General features: G+C 44.4%; 1 protein-coding gene across 1 annotated transcript in view; it reads left to right on the forward strand.

Moving 5' to 3' along the window:
* MELTF (melanotransferrin) overlaps positions 1-13,796 on the forward strand; it is a 153,422-nt gene that overhangs the window by 98,466 nt on the left and 41,160 nt on the right. Inside the window, exons 2-5 of the mRNA XM_077290401.1 lie at positions 1,977-2,131; positions 9,898-9,997; positions 11,861-12,043; positions 12,485-12,629. Coding sequence (XP_077146516.1) covers positions 1,977-2,131; positions 9,898-9,997; positions 11,861-12,043; positions 12,485-12,629 — 583 coding nt within the window. The remainder of the gene's footprint in view (positions 1-1,976; positions 2,132-9,897; positions 9,998-11,860; positions 12,044-12,484; positions 12,630-13,796) is intronic.

Consider the following 13,796-nt stretch of genomic DNA (forward strand, 5'->3'; position numbering starts at 1 on the left):
AGGGACAAGTTGTACTTTTGAATGGCACCATTCATTACATTAAATTCCAAGTGCTCTGAAATTGCAAAAAAATTGCAAATTCCACAATTGTTTTTTTTATTTACCATTTTAATTCCATTGCCAGACTGACCTACAAATATGATTCTCTGGGTTAGTACGCAGATATCAAATGTATAGGTTTTTGTTTTCTGTAAGTGGCGACATTTTTTTTTTAAATTTGTAAGAAAAAAAATGTCGCCATATTCTGAGACCTGTAGCAGTTTCATTTTTCGGGATATGGAACTGTGTGATGGCTTATGTTTGCGTCCTGATCTGATATTTTCATTGATTCCATTTTAGGGTAGATACAATGTTTTGATCACATCTTATTGCATTTTATTGCAATGTTACGGTAGCCAAAAAATGTAATCCTGGCATTTTGATTTTTTTTCCTCATGACGCAGTTTACCTATCAGATTAATTTATTTTATATTTTGATAGATCCAACTTTTATAAATGCAGTGAAGTGATACCAAATATGTGAGTGCAGCGCCCCAGAGACCTGGTCGTTGCAGTAACGTCGCTCTGCCGCTAAGGGGAGTGATGGTACGTCTGATTGCACTAAAGGAGTTCACCTGACCAGGTATCACAGTCACACATTACACTTCACACTCTGGCCACCAGGGGGAGCAAAAGGTTCCATGTATTAGGCCACTCCTCACACTCTGGTAAAACTGGGGGTTGGATAGGAAGTTAGGGAGAAGCTGACTGGGTTTTTCCCAGGTAACATCTAGTGAGAGGAGAGCGTTACTTGGGAAGATTCAGGGGGGTCCCTGTCAGGGGTGGGATCCTGACAGAGGCCTAGCAAAAGGACAGATCGTTACGGAGCCGTGCCTGCACCTCATTGCGGCGACATCTTAAGAAAGGACACGAAGCGAAGGATATTCTGGAGAAGTGAGAAACGAGATCACAGCACAAAGGCGATAGAACCAGTAGGAGTCGTGCCCCGAGATCGGCAACATCCTACTGAGGCGCGTAGCCGGCGGCCGGAACGCTGAGGAAGTAATAGACTCTACGCATTACTTTGAACCAACGGCAGGGCAGTTAACTCTAGGTTGGCTGTCTCACCTTTTTCACCTAATGAAGACAACGGAGGCAATTGTGGGAGAGGGGCGTCTCTAGGGGTCCCTATAAAATAACTCCAGGCCTACCCCGTCATACGGGTGCGTCCTATCCATATCATCTGGGGGACGGAGAGAGAAAGAACAGAAACATACACGACAGTTGTGAGGACTATCCCGTGGTGCTCAGCAAGGAAGTACTACAACACCCAGGCGCTAGTAGGTAGGCTACTGATTTCCACCTGCAAAGGGAACTCTGGATGTGCCTTCGGACCGGCCAGTCTCAGCCAGCCCTGTTAGCAGTGCTCTGGATTGTGGATGCCGAAGCCTTCAGTAAAGAGGTAAAGAGACTGCAACCCTGTGTCCTCGTCATTTACTGCGACCTACACCGTCACCTACATCTGTAATTGGGCGCCCCTTAGAAGGGCCACGGACCGGGTCAGGCCACCGTGACATCCCCAGAACCGAGAGAGACCCGGTACCGAGTACCCCGCTGCCCTGCGCTTGGGGGCCACTCCATGTATTTTTCTTAATAATTATATTTTTAATGGGGCAATAAAAGGGGGATTATTTGAACTTACTTTTTTATTTTTTTCATATTTTTTTAATTTTTTTCCACTGAATTTCACTTCATAGTAGAAATCACGATCTGCTATGCGTTCATAGGAGGAGCGTAATGACAGGCATGGGGATCATCAGCCGATCCCCGGCTGTGATTACAACTGTAAGCTGTAATTGGATCCTCGCTATGAGAAGGGCACCGATGGATGGGATTAATGACTTGACGATGTTCTAATATTAAGGCAAAATTATTTTAAAAAATAATAAAAATTTTAGACTTTGTCATGTAAATCTGACACCATATTTTTTTTGCAGTTTTTTGCCTGAGTGATATCCGATGGTGTACAGTCTCTGAAGCGGAGTACAAAAAATGCAGTGACATGAGAGCATCCTTCTCTGAAGCAAAGATTGTGCCTTCTTTATCCTGTGTCAGCGGCACGTCACAGTTAAACTGTGTAAAAAATGTGCAGGTGTGTGGAAATCTTCATGAAAACACCTTGACATTACTTTCACATTACCTGAAAGTGGCCAGAGTTTCAACATATCTACTTACAGTCATCACATTGTAAGTTTAATTGTTCACTTCCAGAGAATGAAAACCTGTCCTGTTGGTGGTTTGCTATACTCATAGTACATTTAGGGTATGTGCACACGTTACGGATTTGCCTTCAGATCCGCAGTGTATTTGACGCTGCAGATTCGCAGCAGTTTTCCATCCGGTTTACAGTACCATGTACACCTATGGAAAACCAGATCCGCAGTGCCCATGGTGCGGAAAATACCGTGCGGAAACACTGCGTTGTATTTTCTGCAGCATGTCAATTCTTTGTGCATTTTACACCTGCTCCTCAATAGGAATCCGCAGTTGTAAAAACGCAGGTGAAATCCGCAGTGTGTTTTACTTGAGGATTTTTCAAAAACGGTGCGGAAAAAGCCACACACGAATCCGCAATGTGGGTACATAGCCTTAAAGTTCTCTCTTAAAGGTATCTGTCAGCATTCTTTGCTGTGTAATTTGAGAGCAACATGATGTAGGGCAGGAGTGCACAACATTTTTTGGTCCAAGGGCCACATTGCTAGGTGAACCAATCCCAAGGGCTGCAAAAAATTTTCAATTGGTAGCTATATGACTATATCACCAGTACCACCATCAGTACATTAATACATCACCAGAACCAACTTTTCAGTATCTAAAAAGAATTTGGAGAGTTTCTGCTCCCAAAAAATCACTATGAACACGCAAAATTACAGAGTTTTTGGAGAAGAAACTCGCCAAATTGTCCTCATAATCTCAAATGTCTAAATTTTGAGAATTTTCAAGTTTTAATATAGCCAAGAAGCATGTGTACATGTGTACAAGATCAGAACCACCATCAGCACATGAATACGAAGGCAGAACCACTATCAGTACATGAATTCAGCACCTGAACCACCATCAATACATGAATGCAGCATCAAAATCACTGTCAGTAGATGAAAACAGAACCAGAACCACTATCAGTACATGAATGCAGTGTTGGCAACGCTGTCAGCATATAAATGCAGGACCAGAAGCACCATCAGTACATGGGTGCTGCACCAGATATACCATCCATAAATGAATGCAGAGAAAGAACCCCCATGAGTACATGTATACAGCACCAAGCTTAGTACAGTCATCAATTGTATTCGCAGGTCAGCCCCCTAAATAATTGTATTGCATAAATTTAAAATTCCCAGTATGTCCTTTAGGGTACCGTCACACAGTGCAATTTTGATCGCTACGACGGTACGATTCGTTACGTTCTAGCGATATCGTTACGATATCGCAGTGTCTGACATGCAGCAGCGATCAGGGATCCTACTGAGAATCGTACGTCGTAGCAGATCGTTTGGAACTTTCTTTCGTCGCTTGATCACCCGCTGACATCGCTGGATCATTGTGTGTGACAGCGATCCAGCGATGCGTTCGCTGGTAACCAGGGTAAACATCGGGTAACTAAGCGCAGGGCCGCGCTTAGTAACCCGATGTTTACCGTGGTTACCAGCGTAAAAGTAAAAAAAAACAAACCGTACATGCTCACCATCTGATGTCCGTCCGGTCCCTTGCCGTCCGCTTCCCGCTCTGACTGTCTGCCGGCCGGAAAGTGAGAGCAGATCACAGCGGTGACGTCACCGCTGCACTCTGCTCTCACTGTACGGCCGGATCTGTCAGAGCAGGAAGCGGACGGCAAGGGACCGGACGGACATCAGATGGTGAGCATGTACGGTTTGTTTTTTTTTACTTTTACGCTGGTAACCACGGTAAACATCGGGTTACTAAGCGCGGCCCTGCGCTTAGTTACCCGATGTTTACCCTGGTTACCCGGGGACTTCGGCATCGCTCCAGCGCCGTGATTGCAACGTGTGACCGCAGTCTACGACGCTGGAGCGATAATCATACGATCGCTGCGACGTCACGGATCGTGCCGTCGTAGCGATCAAAATTGCACTGTGTGACGGTACCCTAACAATGGTAAGTAGATATTGGAAGTTGTTGTTCCCAGTCATCATCAGACTGAGGACAATACAGGACCCACAGTACTGATGAAACACAGGCAGTATCACAAATAAACAATTACATCCAGGAACCTTATAGGTGACATTTTTTCTGAACTGCAGTACAGACACCATGATGAGACTTCATGCCCACAGCTCTTTTCTCCATCCCAGCTCCACCTCCACACCTCGACCCTTCTACAGTCCCACCGCCCACTCTTGGAAAAACTACATTTCTGCACCACGTCCTCAGCAATCAAACATTAACAGTTCCCATCATACACCATATCACATACATGGCTATCAGCTTTTGTTTTGGTCAAAATATTTCTTAAGCCTGCCACCACAATTGTTTTGGTAGGGCCCTACTCTACTCTACACATAGAGACTGAATAATACCACATACAAAGAACAAATACCACCACACCATGACCAGATCACATATTACCACCACATAGAGAAGGAATAATTCCACATACAAGGAACAAATACTAACACACCGTGACCAGACCACATACGACCTCCTCATAGAGGCTGAATTATACAACATGCAAGAAAAAAATACCATCACACCATGGCCGGACCACACATTACCACCACATAGAGAACAAATAATACCACATACATGGAACAAATACCACCACACCATGATTAGATCACATATTACCACCAGATAGAGACTGAACAAAACCACATCCAGGGAACAAATACTGCCACAGATTGACCAGATCACATATTACTGCCCCATAGTGACTGAATACTACAATACTGATCATAAATGCAAAAAAACCCACAATACTAATATTACCATAAGTGCCATTATTCACAGGATCTCTGTGCAAAGTATACAGTGTATACTGTCAGTGTAAAGGTAATACAGTGGCTCACCAGTGACATTATACACAGGATCTCTGTATGTAGTATACAGTGTATAGTGTCAGTGTGCAAGTAACACACTGACTCACCAATAGCATTACAGACAGGAGCTATATATATACTGTAGTGACAGTGTACAGGTAATACAGTGATCACCAGTGACATTGTACACAGGAGATCTGTATATAGTGTCATTGTACAGGTAATACAGTGATCACCAGTGACATTATACACAGGAGCACTCTACATATAGTAAGTGTACAGGTAATACAGGGATCACCAGTGACATTATACACAGGGCCCTGTATATATTTTATAGTGTAAGTGTACAGGTAACACACTGACTCACTAGTGACATCTCTAGTTGAAGTCCTTCATCTTCACTTTTCTTCATGCAGCGCAGACCGCCATCACTTCTTCCAGCCAGGATTTGTCTCTGTAGAAAATAGCACACAATTATCTAGAACACTGCTTCCAGAGCACATTCCTCACTTTTTCCCCAACTTTTACACTGTCAGATGGAAAAAAAGCGACATAGTGCTGCCCTGCACAGTAACAGAACTACTCTCAATTCATCATAATTTGCTCTCCGCCACCCTCAAGTTATTACTATTTATTGTTCCTCACCCCAAAGTTTCAATTCATAATAATTTACTGTCCCCCACACCCATCTCAATTCATAATCATTTGTTGTATGACCAGACCACATATTCATTTGTTATACCCCACCCCCATTATCAATTCACAATCATTTGCTGTGCCAAGCTCAGTCTCAATTCATAATCATTTGCTGTCCCCCACCCACCAGTTTCAAATCATAATTTGCTGTACCCACTCCCAGTCTCAATTCATAATCAATTGCTGTTCCCCACCCCCTCGAGTCTCAATTCATAATCATTTGCTGTACCCCATCCCCATTCTCAATTCATCATTATTTGCGGTATTATTTATTTATTATGCTTCGCTTATATAGCGCTATCTTATTCCGCAGCACTTTACATACATTATCATCACTATCTCCAATGGGGATCACAGTCTAAATTCCCTATGTCTTTGGAATGTGTCTGGAAAGCGGAGTACCCTGAGGAAATCCACACAAACACGGGGAGAACATACAAACTCATAGCAGATGTTGTCCTTGGTGGGATTTGAACCCAGGACCCCAGCTCAGTGCTACCCACTGAGCTACTGTGCTGTACCCCATCCCCCCAGTCTCAATTCATAATCATTCATTTGCTGTACTCAATTAATCGTTATATGCTGTTGCTCATCCCTCAGTCTCAATTCATAATCATTTGCTGCCCCCAATCCCACTCTCAATTCACCATTATTTGCTGCACCTGGAGCGCCTGCCATGGCCTAGGGGTAATCGGTAACGGGTCCGGTCTTCATTAAAGGGGTGGTCACGGTGGCAGCGACCTGGTCTGTGGCCCTGGTTGTCCAAATTAAAGGGAAGGTCTTTAAAGGGGTTATTTGTTCGTGACGCCACCTGTGGTATTCAGCCAGAGGTAACCGACACTGCTTAAAGGGGTCCTCTGGGGAGTGATTGCACTGCAGCAAGGATGGTATGGCTTCCCACAGGTGAAGCTGGGTCCCCAGGGTGTATTTGGCAGGGATAGTGTGGTGCCAGAAATAATCAGAGGACACAAGGTTGCAGTCTCTTTACCTGTTTACTGGTGATTCACGGCCACAATCCAGGGTATCGGTAACAACAGGTGTTGGTAAGGTCCGGTCAGCCTGGAAGCGATTATGGATCCCCATTTCAGGGGAGGTTGTAAGCCTTCCTTCTTGCGCTGAAAGGCGAGTCGCTTGCTGCCTAAGGCTCCACACAAGGTCCTCTCTTTCCCTGTCCTAAGACAGTACCCCATCCCCAAGTTTCAGTTCATAATCATTTTTTCCCCATCCCCTAGTGTAAATTTATAATCATTTGCTGTACCATGTCCCCCAGTCTCAATTAATCATTTACTTTCCCCCCAACCCCAGTCTAAATGAATAATCATTAATGTTACCCATCGCCCAGTCTCAATTCATCATTATTTGCTGTACCCCATCCCCCAGTCTCAATTCATTTGCTCTCCCCATCCCCCAGTCTCAATTCATAATCATTTGCTGTTCCCCATCCCCCAGTCTCAATTTATAATCATTTGATGTACCCACCTACCAGTCTCAATTCATCATTATTTGCTGTACCCACCCACCAGTCTCAATTCATCATTATTTGCTGTGCCCCAACCATGAGTCTCAATTCATAATCATTTACTGTTCATCATCATTTGCTCTCCATCCCCACACCCATTTAATTATTATGATTTATTATTATTCATTTTATTTTAATATTATTTATTATTATTCCTTTTATTAAAAAAAAAGTTTTTCATATTTACCTCTGAGATGATCCTTTGCAAGCACAGCTCCACTTCTGCTATCCTGGCAAGTAGCGTGCGTAGATGCCGGCGTAAGTGCCATCACTAGAGAGTCACGGAAGAGGCGAAGGGAGCCCTGGAGCCTGCGCAGCCGTTCTGTTTTGACAGTTGTGCAAAACCAGCAAATCTCCCTGCATAGAGATGTGCACTGCCGATGGTGGTGAGATGGCGCACAGCACGTTATTACACCCTGGGGCACAGTGAGCAGAAGCAAAAGAGGGGGAGGGCCTGGACCCAGACCCCCTGTTGACTGATCGCACTAAATGTAAATTATGATGAAGTGCGATCGCAACCCTGGGTACACCGTGCAGAGATGGAAAACTGCAGCTAATGTGAACAATGGCGGAACACACAGCGAGCGATAGCTGTCTCGAGTTAAACATCATTCAGTACATAGAACACAAGGCTGTGTCACTCGCACGCAGCAACATAATAGATGCTCTGCAATAGAGCTGTGTCACTCGCACACAGTAACGGAAAAGATACTCTGCAGTAGAGCTGTGTCACTCGCACGCAGTAACAGAGCAGGCATGGCGCTAAACACGATCCCTGTTAACCTCACAGGAGAATGCAACCCTCACAGGGGCAAGGGAACAAGTAGTGAACACAATTACAGCATGTGCACGCACACAAACTCCTCTCCAGTGGTGCCGGAATTCTAAAGGCTATATGCCTGCCCTGAATTCACCCAAACTCCTCTCCGGAGGTGCCAGAATTCTAAAGGCTATACCCCTGCCCTAAGCACACGCAGACAAGTCCACACTACCATTATGTTCCACACACACATATGGTATAAATGATCTCAGCACGCTGACGCGCACACCAGGAAATCTTTTATACGTTCCTGCTCAAGTCCAGTCAGACAGGACCTTGCTCGTGGACCAATCCAGAACTGCCACGTCACACGGGCAGCTGACGACCAGCCACCAATGAGAGGTCGCCACCTCACGAGCATGCTCAGTAGGGTGATTTCTGGTCTTAGCCTCAGGAACGCCTGTTCGCCGCTGCCTATTGCTAGTTACTATAGCTTTGCCTGGGGAGCCAGCAGTAACAAAGCGAACAGCATGAGTCTGGGCAAGACGCTGAGACCGACGTCTTTGCTGATCAGCTCCCACTGCGGCCGAAGCAGAATGGGAGACCGCAGAGGCAGACAAGGCTTGGGATCTACCCCGTGTAGTGGGAAAATCCCGATGCTTAACAGCCCCTCTTTGCGTCTGCTCAATGGGCCCCATACAACAGTAAGGGCAGTACTACCCTGATGGCGGCCCTGATCCCATAATGCGCCAAATTACCTCATAATGTCCCCCATTGCCACAGTATGTGCCCTAGTTGTAACACAATCCTCCAATCCCCCTGACACACTTATCTGAAATAACAGAACATTTAATCTTCAGTTTGTCCATGGAGGGCTTACCAGTGCATGACGCCCACACTGTCAGTGTGGGGCTGATGTCATCACAATGCTGCATGTCGTGGCCTGGGGCTGATGAATGTTCCTCTGCTCCAGTCCTGGCTTTCAAGTGTTCAAATGTATTCAAGTGTGAAAGATGCAAATACATTTGAATATGGGAAGAAGGAAAGAAGGGTGCTGGTATCTCCTGAACAGATCCGGTGGCTGCAACAAACCCTTCATGGGATGCATGTTGTTCAGCCGTGATGCAGGGTCTGAGACTCTGATTCCAGCAATGTGTCACTTACTGGGCTGTGTGTTACTGTTTCAATAAAAGCAGTGTTATACTAGCAGGAGATTATTACTACAGGGCTACGTGTCTTGTGCATCCTAGTGAACTGCTTTGTGTAACCCCACCCCATCACTGATTAGCAGCTTCCTGTCAATATGCACTGTACAAAAATAGCTGCCAATCAGTGATGTGGGTGGGGTTATACATGGCTCAGCATTCTGAGCACTGCTAGATCTGCAAAGAAAACAGTAATTGTATCAAAATGACAGCATGCTGACCAGCAAGTGACACATCACTGGAATCAGGTCCGCTACTCCTCATTATGCCGCTCTCAGATTACATAGCAAAACCCAGGTGACAGACTCCCTTTAAGCCCATCATACACATTAGATAGCTGCTGACTGAATAATGATTTGGCAAATTGTTTGGTATTCAACTATTTTGGTTGTCTCTTACATACACAGGATCACTTATCTAGCGCTCCTGTGAGAGTCGCTGCCAGAAGAACCTAAGGAGCGGCAGTCCAAAATTGGACATGCCAGATCCTTAACTTCCCAATGCACCTTAAACTCTCCTAATCTTGTCAATATCGTCAGTGTGGGCCGACAATATTCCAATGTGTATGGGGTCCTTTAGTGTCACATTGCCCAAACAGATTGTAAAAGCAAAAGTTGAAAACTGAATATTCCTGCACCCCACATAAGCTGTGTCTCACCCTTATGTTATATCTTCATACAGGATAATAAGGCAGATGCTGTAACTCTCAGTGGTATTCTCACATATAAAGCTGGAAGGTGGTATGACCTAAAGCCAGTGGTTGGAGAAGTATATGACCAAGGTTAGTGTCACAACATACTAATATATATATATATATATATATATATATATATATATATATACACACACTCACACAAAATACTATATATATATATATATATATATATATATATATATATATACACTGCTCAAAAAAATAAAGGGAACACTTAAACAACAGAATGTAACTCCAAGTAAATCAAACTTCTGTGAGATCAAACTGTCCACTTAGGAAGCAAAACTGTTTGACAATCAATTTCACATGCTGATGTGCAATTGGAATAGACAACAGATAGTAATTATTGGTAATTATCAAGACACACTCAATAAAGGGGGGGTTCTGCAGGTGGGGACCACAGACCACATCTCTGTATCAATGCTTTCTGGCTGATGTTTTGGTCACTTTTGAATGTTGGTTGTGCTTTCACACTCGTGTAAGCATGAGACGGACTCTACAACCCACACAAGTGGCTCAGGTAGTGCAGCTCATCCAGGATGGCACATCAATGCGAGCTGTTGCAAGAAGGTTTGCTGTGTCTGTCAGCATAGTGTCCAGAGGCTGGAAACGCTACCAGGAGACAGGCCAGTACACCAGGAGACATGGAGGGGGCCGTAGGAGGGCAACAACCCAGCAGTAGGACCACTACCTCAGCCTTTGTGCACGGAGTATTAGGAGGAGCACTGCCAGAGCCCTGCAAAATGACCTCCAGCAGGCCACAAATGTGCATGTGTCTGCACAAACGGTTAGAAACCAACTCCATGAGGATGGTCTGAGTGCCCAACGTCCACAGATGGGCATTGAGCTCACAGCCCAACACCGTGCTCTTCACAGATGAAAGCAGGTTCATACTGAGCGCATGTGACAGACGTGACAGAGTCTGGAGACGCCATGGAGAGCGATCTGCTGCCTGCAACATCCTTCAGCATGACCGGTTTGGCAGTGGGTCAGTAATGGTGTGGGGTGGCATTTCTTTAGAGGGCCGCATAGGCCTCCATGTGCTCGCCAGAGGTAGCCTGACTGCCAATAGGTACCGAGATTAGATCCTCAGACCCTTGTGAGACCATATGCTGGTGCGGTTGGTCCTGGGTTCCTCATAATGCAGGACAATACCAGACCTCATGTGGCTGGAGTGTGTCAGCAGTTCCTGCAAGATGAAGGCATTGAAGCTATGGACTGGCCCACCCGTTCCCCAGACCTGAATCCAATTGAACACATCTGGGACATCATGTCTCGCACCATCCACCAATGTCACGTTGCACCACAGACTGTCCAGGAGTTGGTGGATGCTTTAGTCCATGTCTGGGAGGAGATCCCTCAGGAGACCATCCGCCGCCTCATCAGGAGCATGCCCAGGGGTTGTAGGGAGTTCATACAGGCATGTGTAGGCCACACACACTACTGAGCATCATTTCCTTGTCTTGAGGCATTTCCACTGAAGGTGGATCAGCCTGTAACTTCATTTTCCACTTTGACTTTGAGCATCATTCCAACTCCAGACCTCCGTGGGATATTAGATGTGATTTACGTTGATAATTTTTAGGTTTTATTGTTCTCAACACATTCTACTATGTAATGAATAAAGATTTACAAAACTGGAATATTTCATTCAGCGATATCTAGGATGTGGGATGTTAGTGCTCCCTTTATTTTTTGAGCAGTGTGTGTATATATATATATATATATATATATATATATATATGTATGTGTATATATATATATATATATATATGTATATATATACATACATATACACATTCAGACACAGTGTACCTGTGGAGATCTAGACTTATCCGGCTTCTGTATAAAGGTATAAAGAACTAACATTTTTTCTTATCACTGTGATTTCTTTTGTTAAGAGTCATGTGTAGATAATGTTACCTACAGGTGCGGGGACCTCCTATTATGCTGTGGCTGTAGTCAAGAAGAGCTCTAACTTCACAATAAATACACTAAAAGGCGCCAGGTCCTGTCACACTGGCTATGAGAAGACTTCAGGATGGAATGTGCCAGTTGGCTATTTTATTGATAGTGGACGCATGTCTGCTGTAGTCTGTGACATCCCAAAGGGTAAGAATAAAAATAAAACTATGCATCAAGGAGTCTGAAAATATGATTTCTATGTTGGCCATTAGAAAGTTGGTCTTTAGAAAAACACTTGCATTTCCCAAATATAAGAAATTGCTTGACTCACAAGTTACTTATCTTAGACATTTGCAAATGTTGTCAAAGTTTGACCCATTGTCCATGTTTGATCTGTATTATACTATATGTTCAAGCTTAAGATCTGCATGCCATGTGCTGTGATTTCTATACCTTCGGAATATTGTACTGTTATTTTTTATGTGATGAGATGGCTTTTATGCTTTTTTATAAATGAAAATAGCATTAATTTAGTACCCTATGTCTTTAACATGTACCATTACTATTTACTCAATTACTTGTTGTAGGGTCTATGCTTATTTTTTTTTCTTTCCTTTCTTGGGTTTTGTGTGTTATTTCGGCCTGTAGGAGTGAGCGATTACTTTTCTAAAAGTTGTGTACCTGGAGTCGATGAATTAAAATACCCCTCTCTATGTGATCTGTGCAAGGGAAATAGCAACGATGGAAGCCAATGTGGACAAGATAAGTACCAGGACTACAATGGAGCCTTTAGGTATGCACAGACCAATGTTTTACAATTGAAAGGGAACAGTCTCATTGGATAACACTATTGACCTACAGATATAGGGTTAACCTACAAGTTGCCCAGCCATATTATTGAAAGTGTGGCACCTGGAAGAAAATTAACTTAACTCCTACCACGAGCTGTTGTCTTTCAGCCATCCAGGTGTGCCGGAGCAAATACCATCACTGCTCACAGTACTGATGCACTGCAAGGTCGGGAGTCAAAGTGAGCCGCCGCTCCCGTATGCCGAGTGTTATCAGTAGCCACACTTTTAGGACTGAAAGCTGTCGTCTCCCAGGTGGAAAAAAAAAAAATTTCTCCTTGGTGCCACACTTTCAGCATAGTGGATGGGCTCTATCCTAATGCTATTAAACCGTAGATTAACTCCAGATCCTACCTGACAGGTTTAAGAGAGAATTTTTTAAAAAAAGTATTGGAATAGTTAGACATTTTTTTATTATTACAGAGAAGTGGACAGTGAGGTTGCGATTGTCAGGGGCCTTTGATGTTAATGATTTAATAAAATTAGCTCTGTTAGTCCTGTGGGTAAAGGTACTGTCACACTCAGCGACGCTGCGGCGATATAGACAACGAGCCGACCTAAACTAGATTGCTGGAGCGTCGCTGTTTAGGTCGCTGTAGAGACGTCAAACACAGCAACTCCAGAACGATGCAGGAGCGATCCAGTAACGTAACGGCGACTCACTTCTCGTTCTCGCTGGTTGTTAGCTCCATGTCAAACAGCCGGAGTGTACCGACTGGCTAGAAGGAGACGCTGCGACGCCCCCTATGCTCATTGCTGGCGTCGTTGCTTTTGATGTCAAACATGACGATTAGTGTTGAGCGATACCGTCCGATACTTGAAAGTATCGGTATCGGAAAGTATCGGCCGATACCGGCAAAGTATCGGATCCAATCCGATACCGATACCCGATACCAATACAAGTCAATGGGACTCAGGTATCGGACGGTATTCCTGATGGTTCCCAGGGTCTGAAGGAGAGGAAACTCTCCTTCAGGCCCTGGGAACCATATTAATGTGTAAAAGAAAGAATTAAAATAAAAAATATCGCTATACTCACCTGTCCGACGCAGCCGGGACCTCAGCGAGGGAACCGGCAGCGTTGTTTGTTTAAAATTCGCGCTTTTACTTGG

This window comes from Ranitomeya variabilis, chromosome 2, assembly GCF_051348905.1.
Source record: "Ranitomeya variabilis isolate aRanVar5 chromosome 2, aRanVar5.hap1, whole genome shotgun sequence".
Lineage (NCBI taxonomy): Eukaryota > Metazoa > Chordata > Amphibia > Anura > Dendrobatidae > Ranitomeya > Ranitomeya variabilis.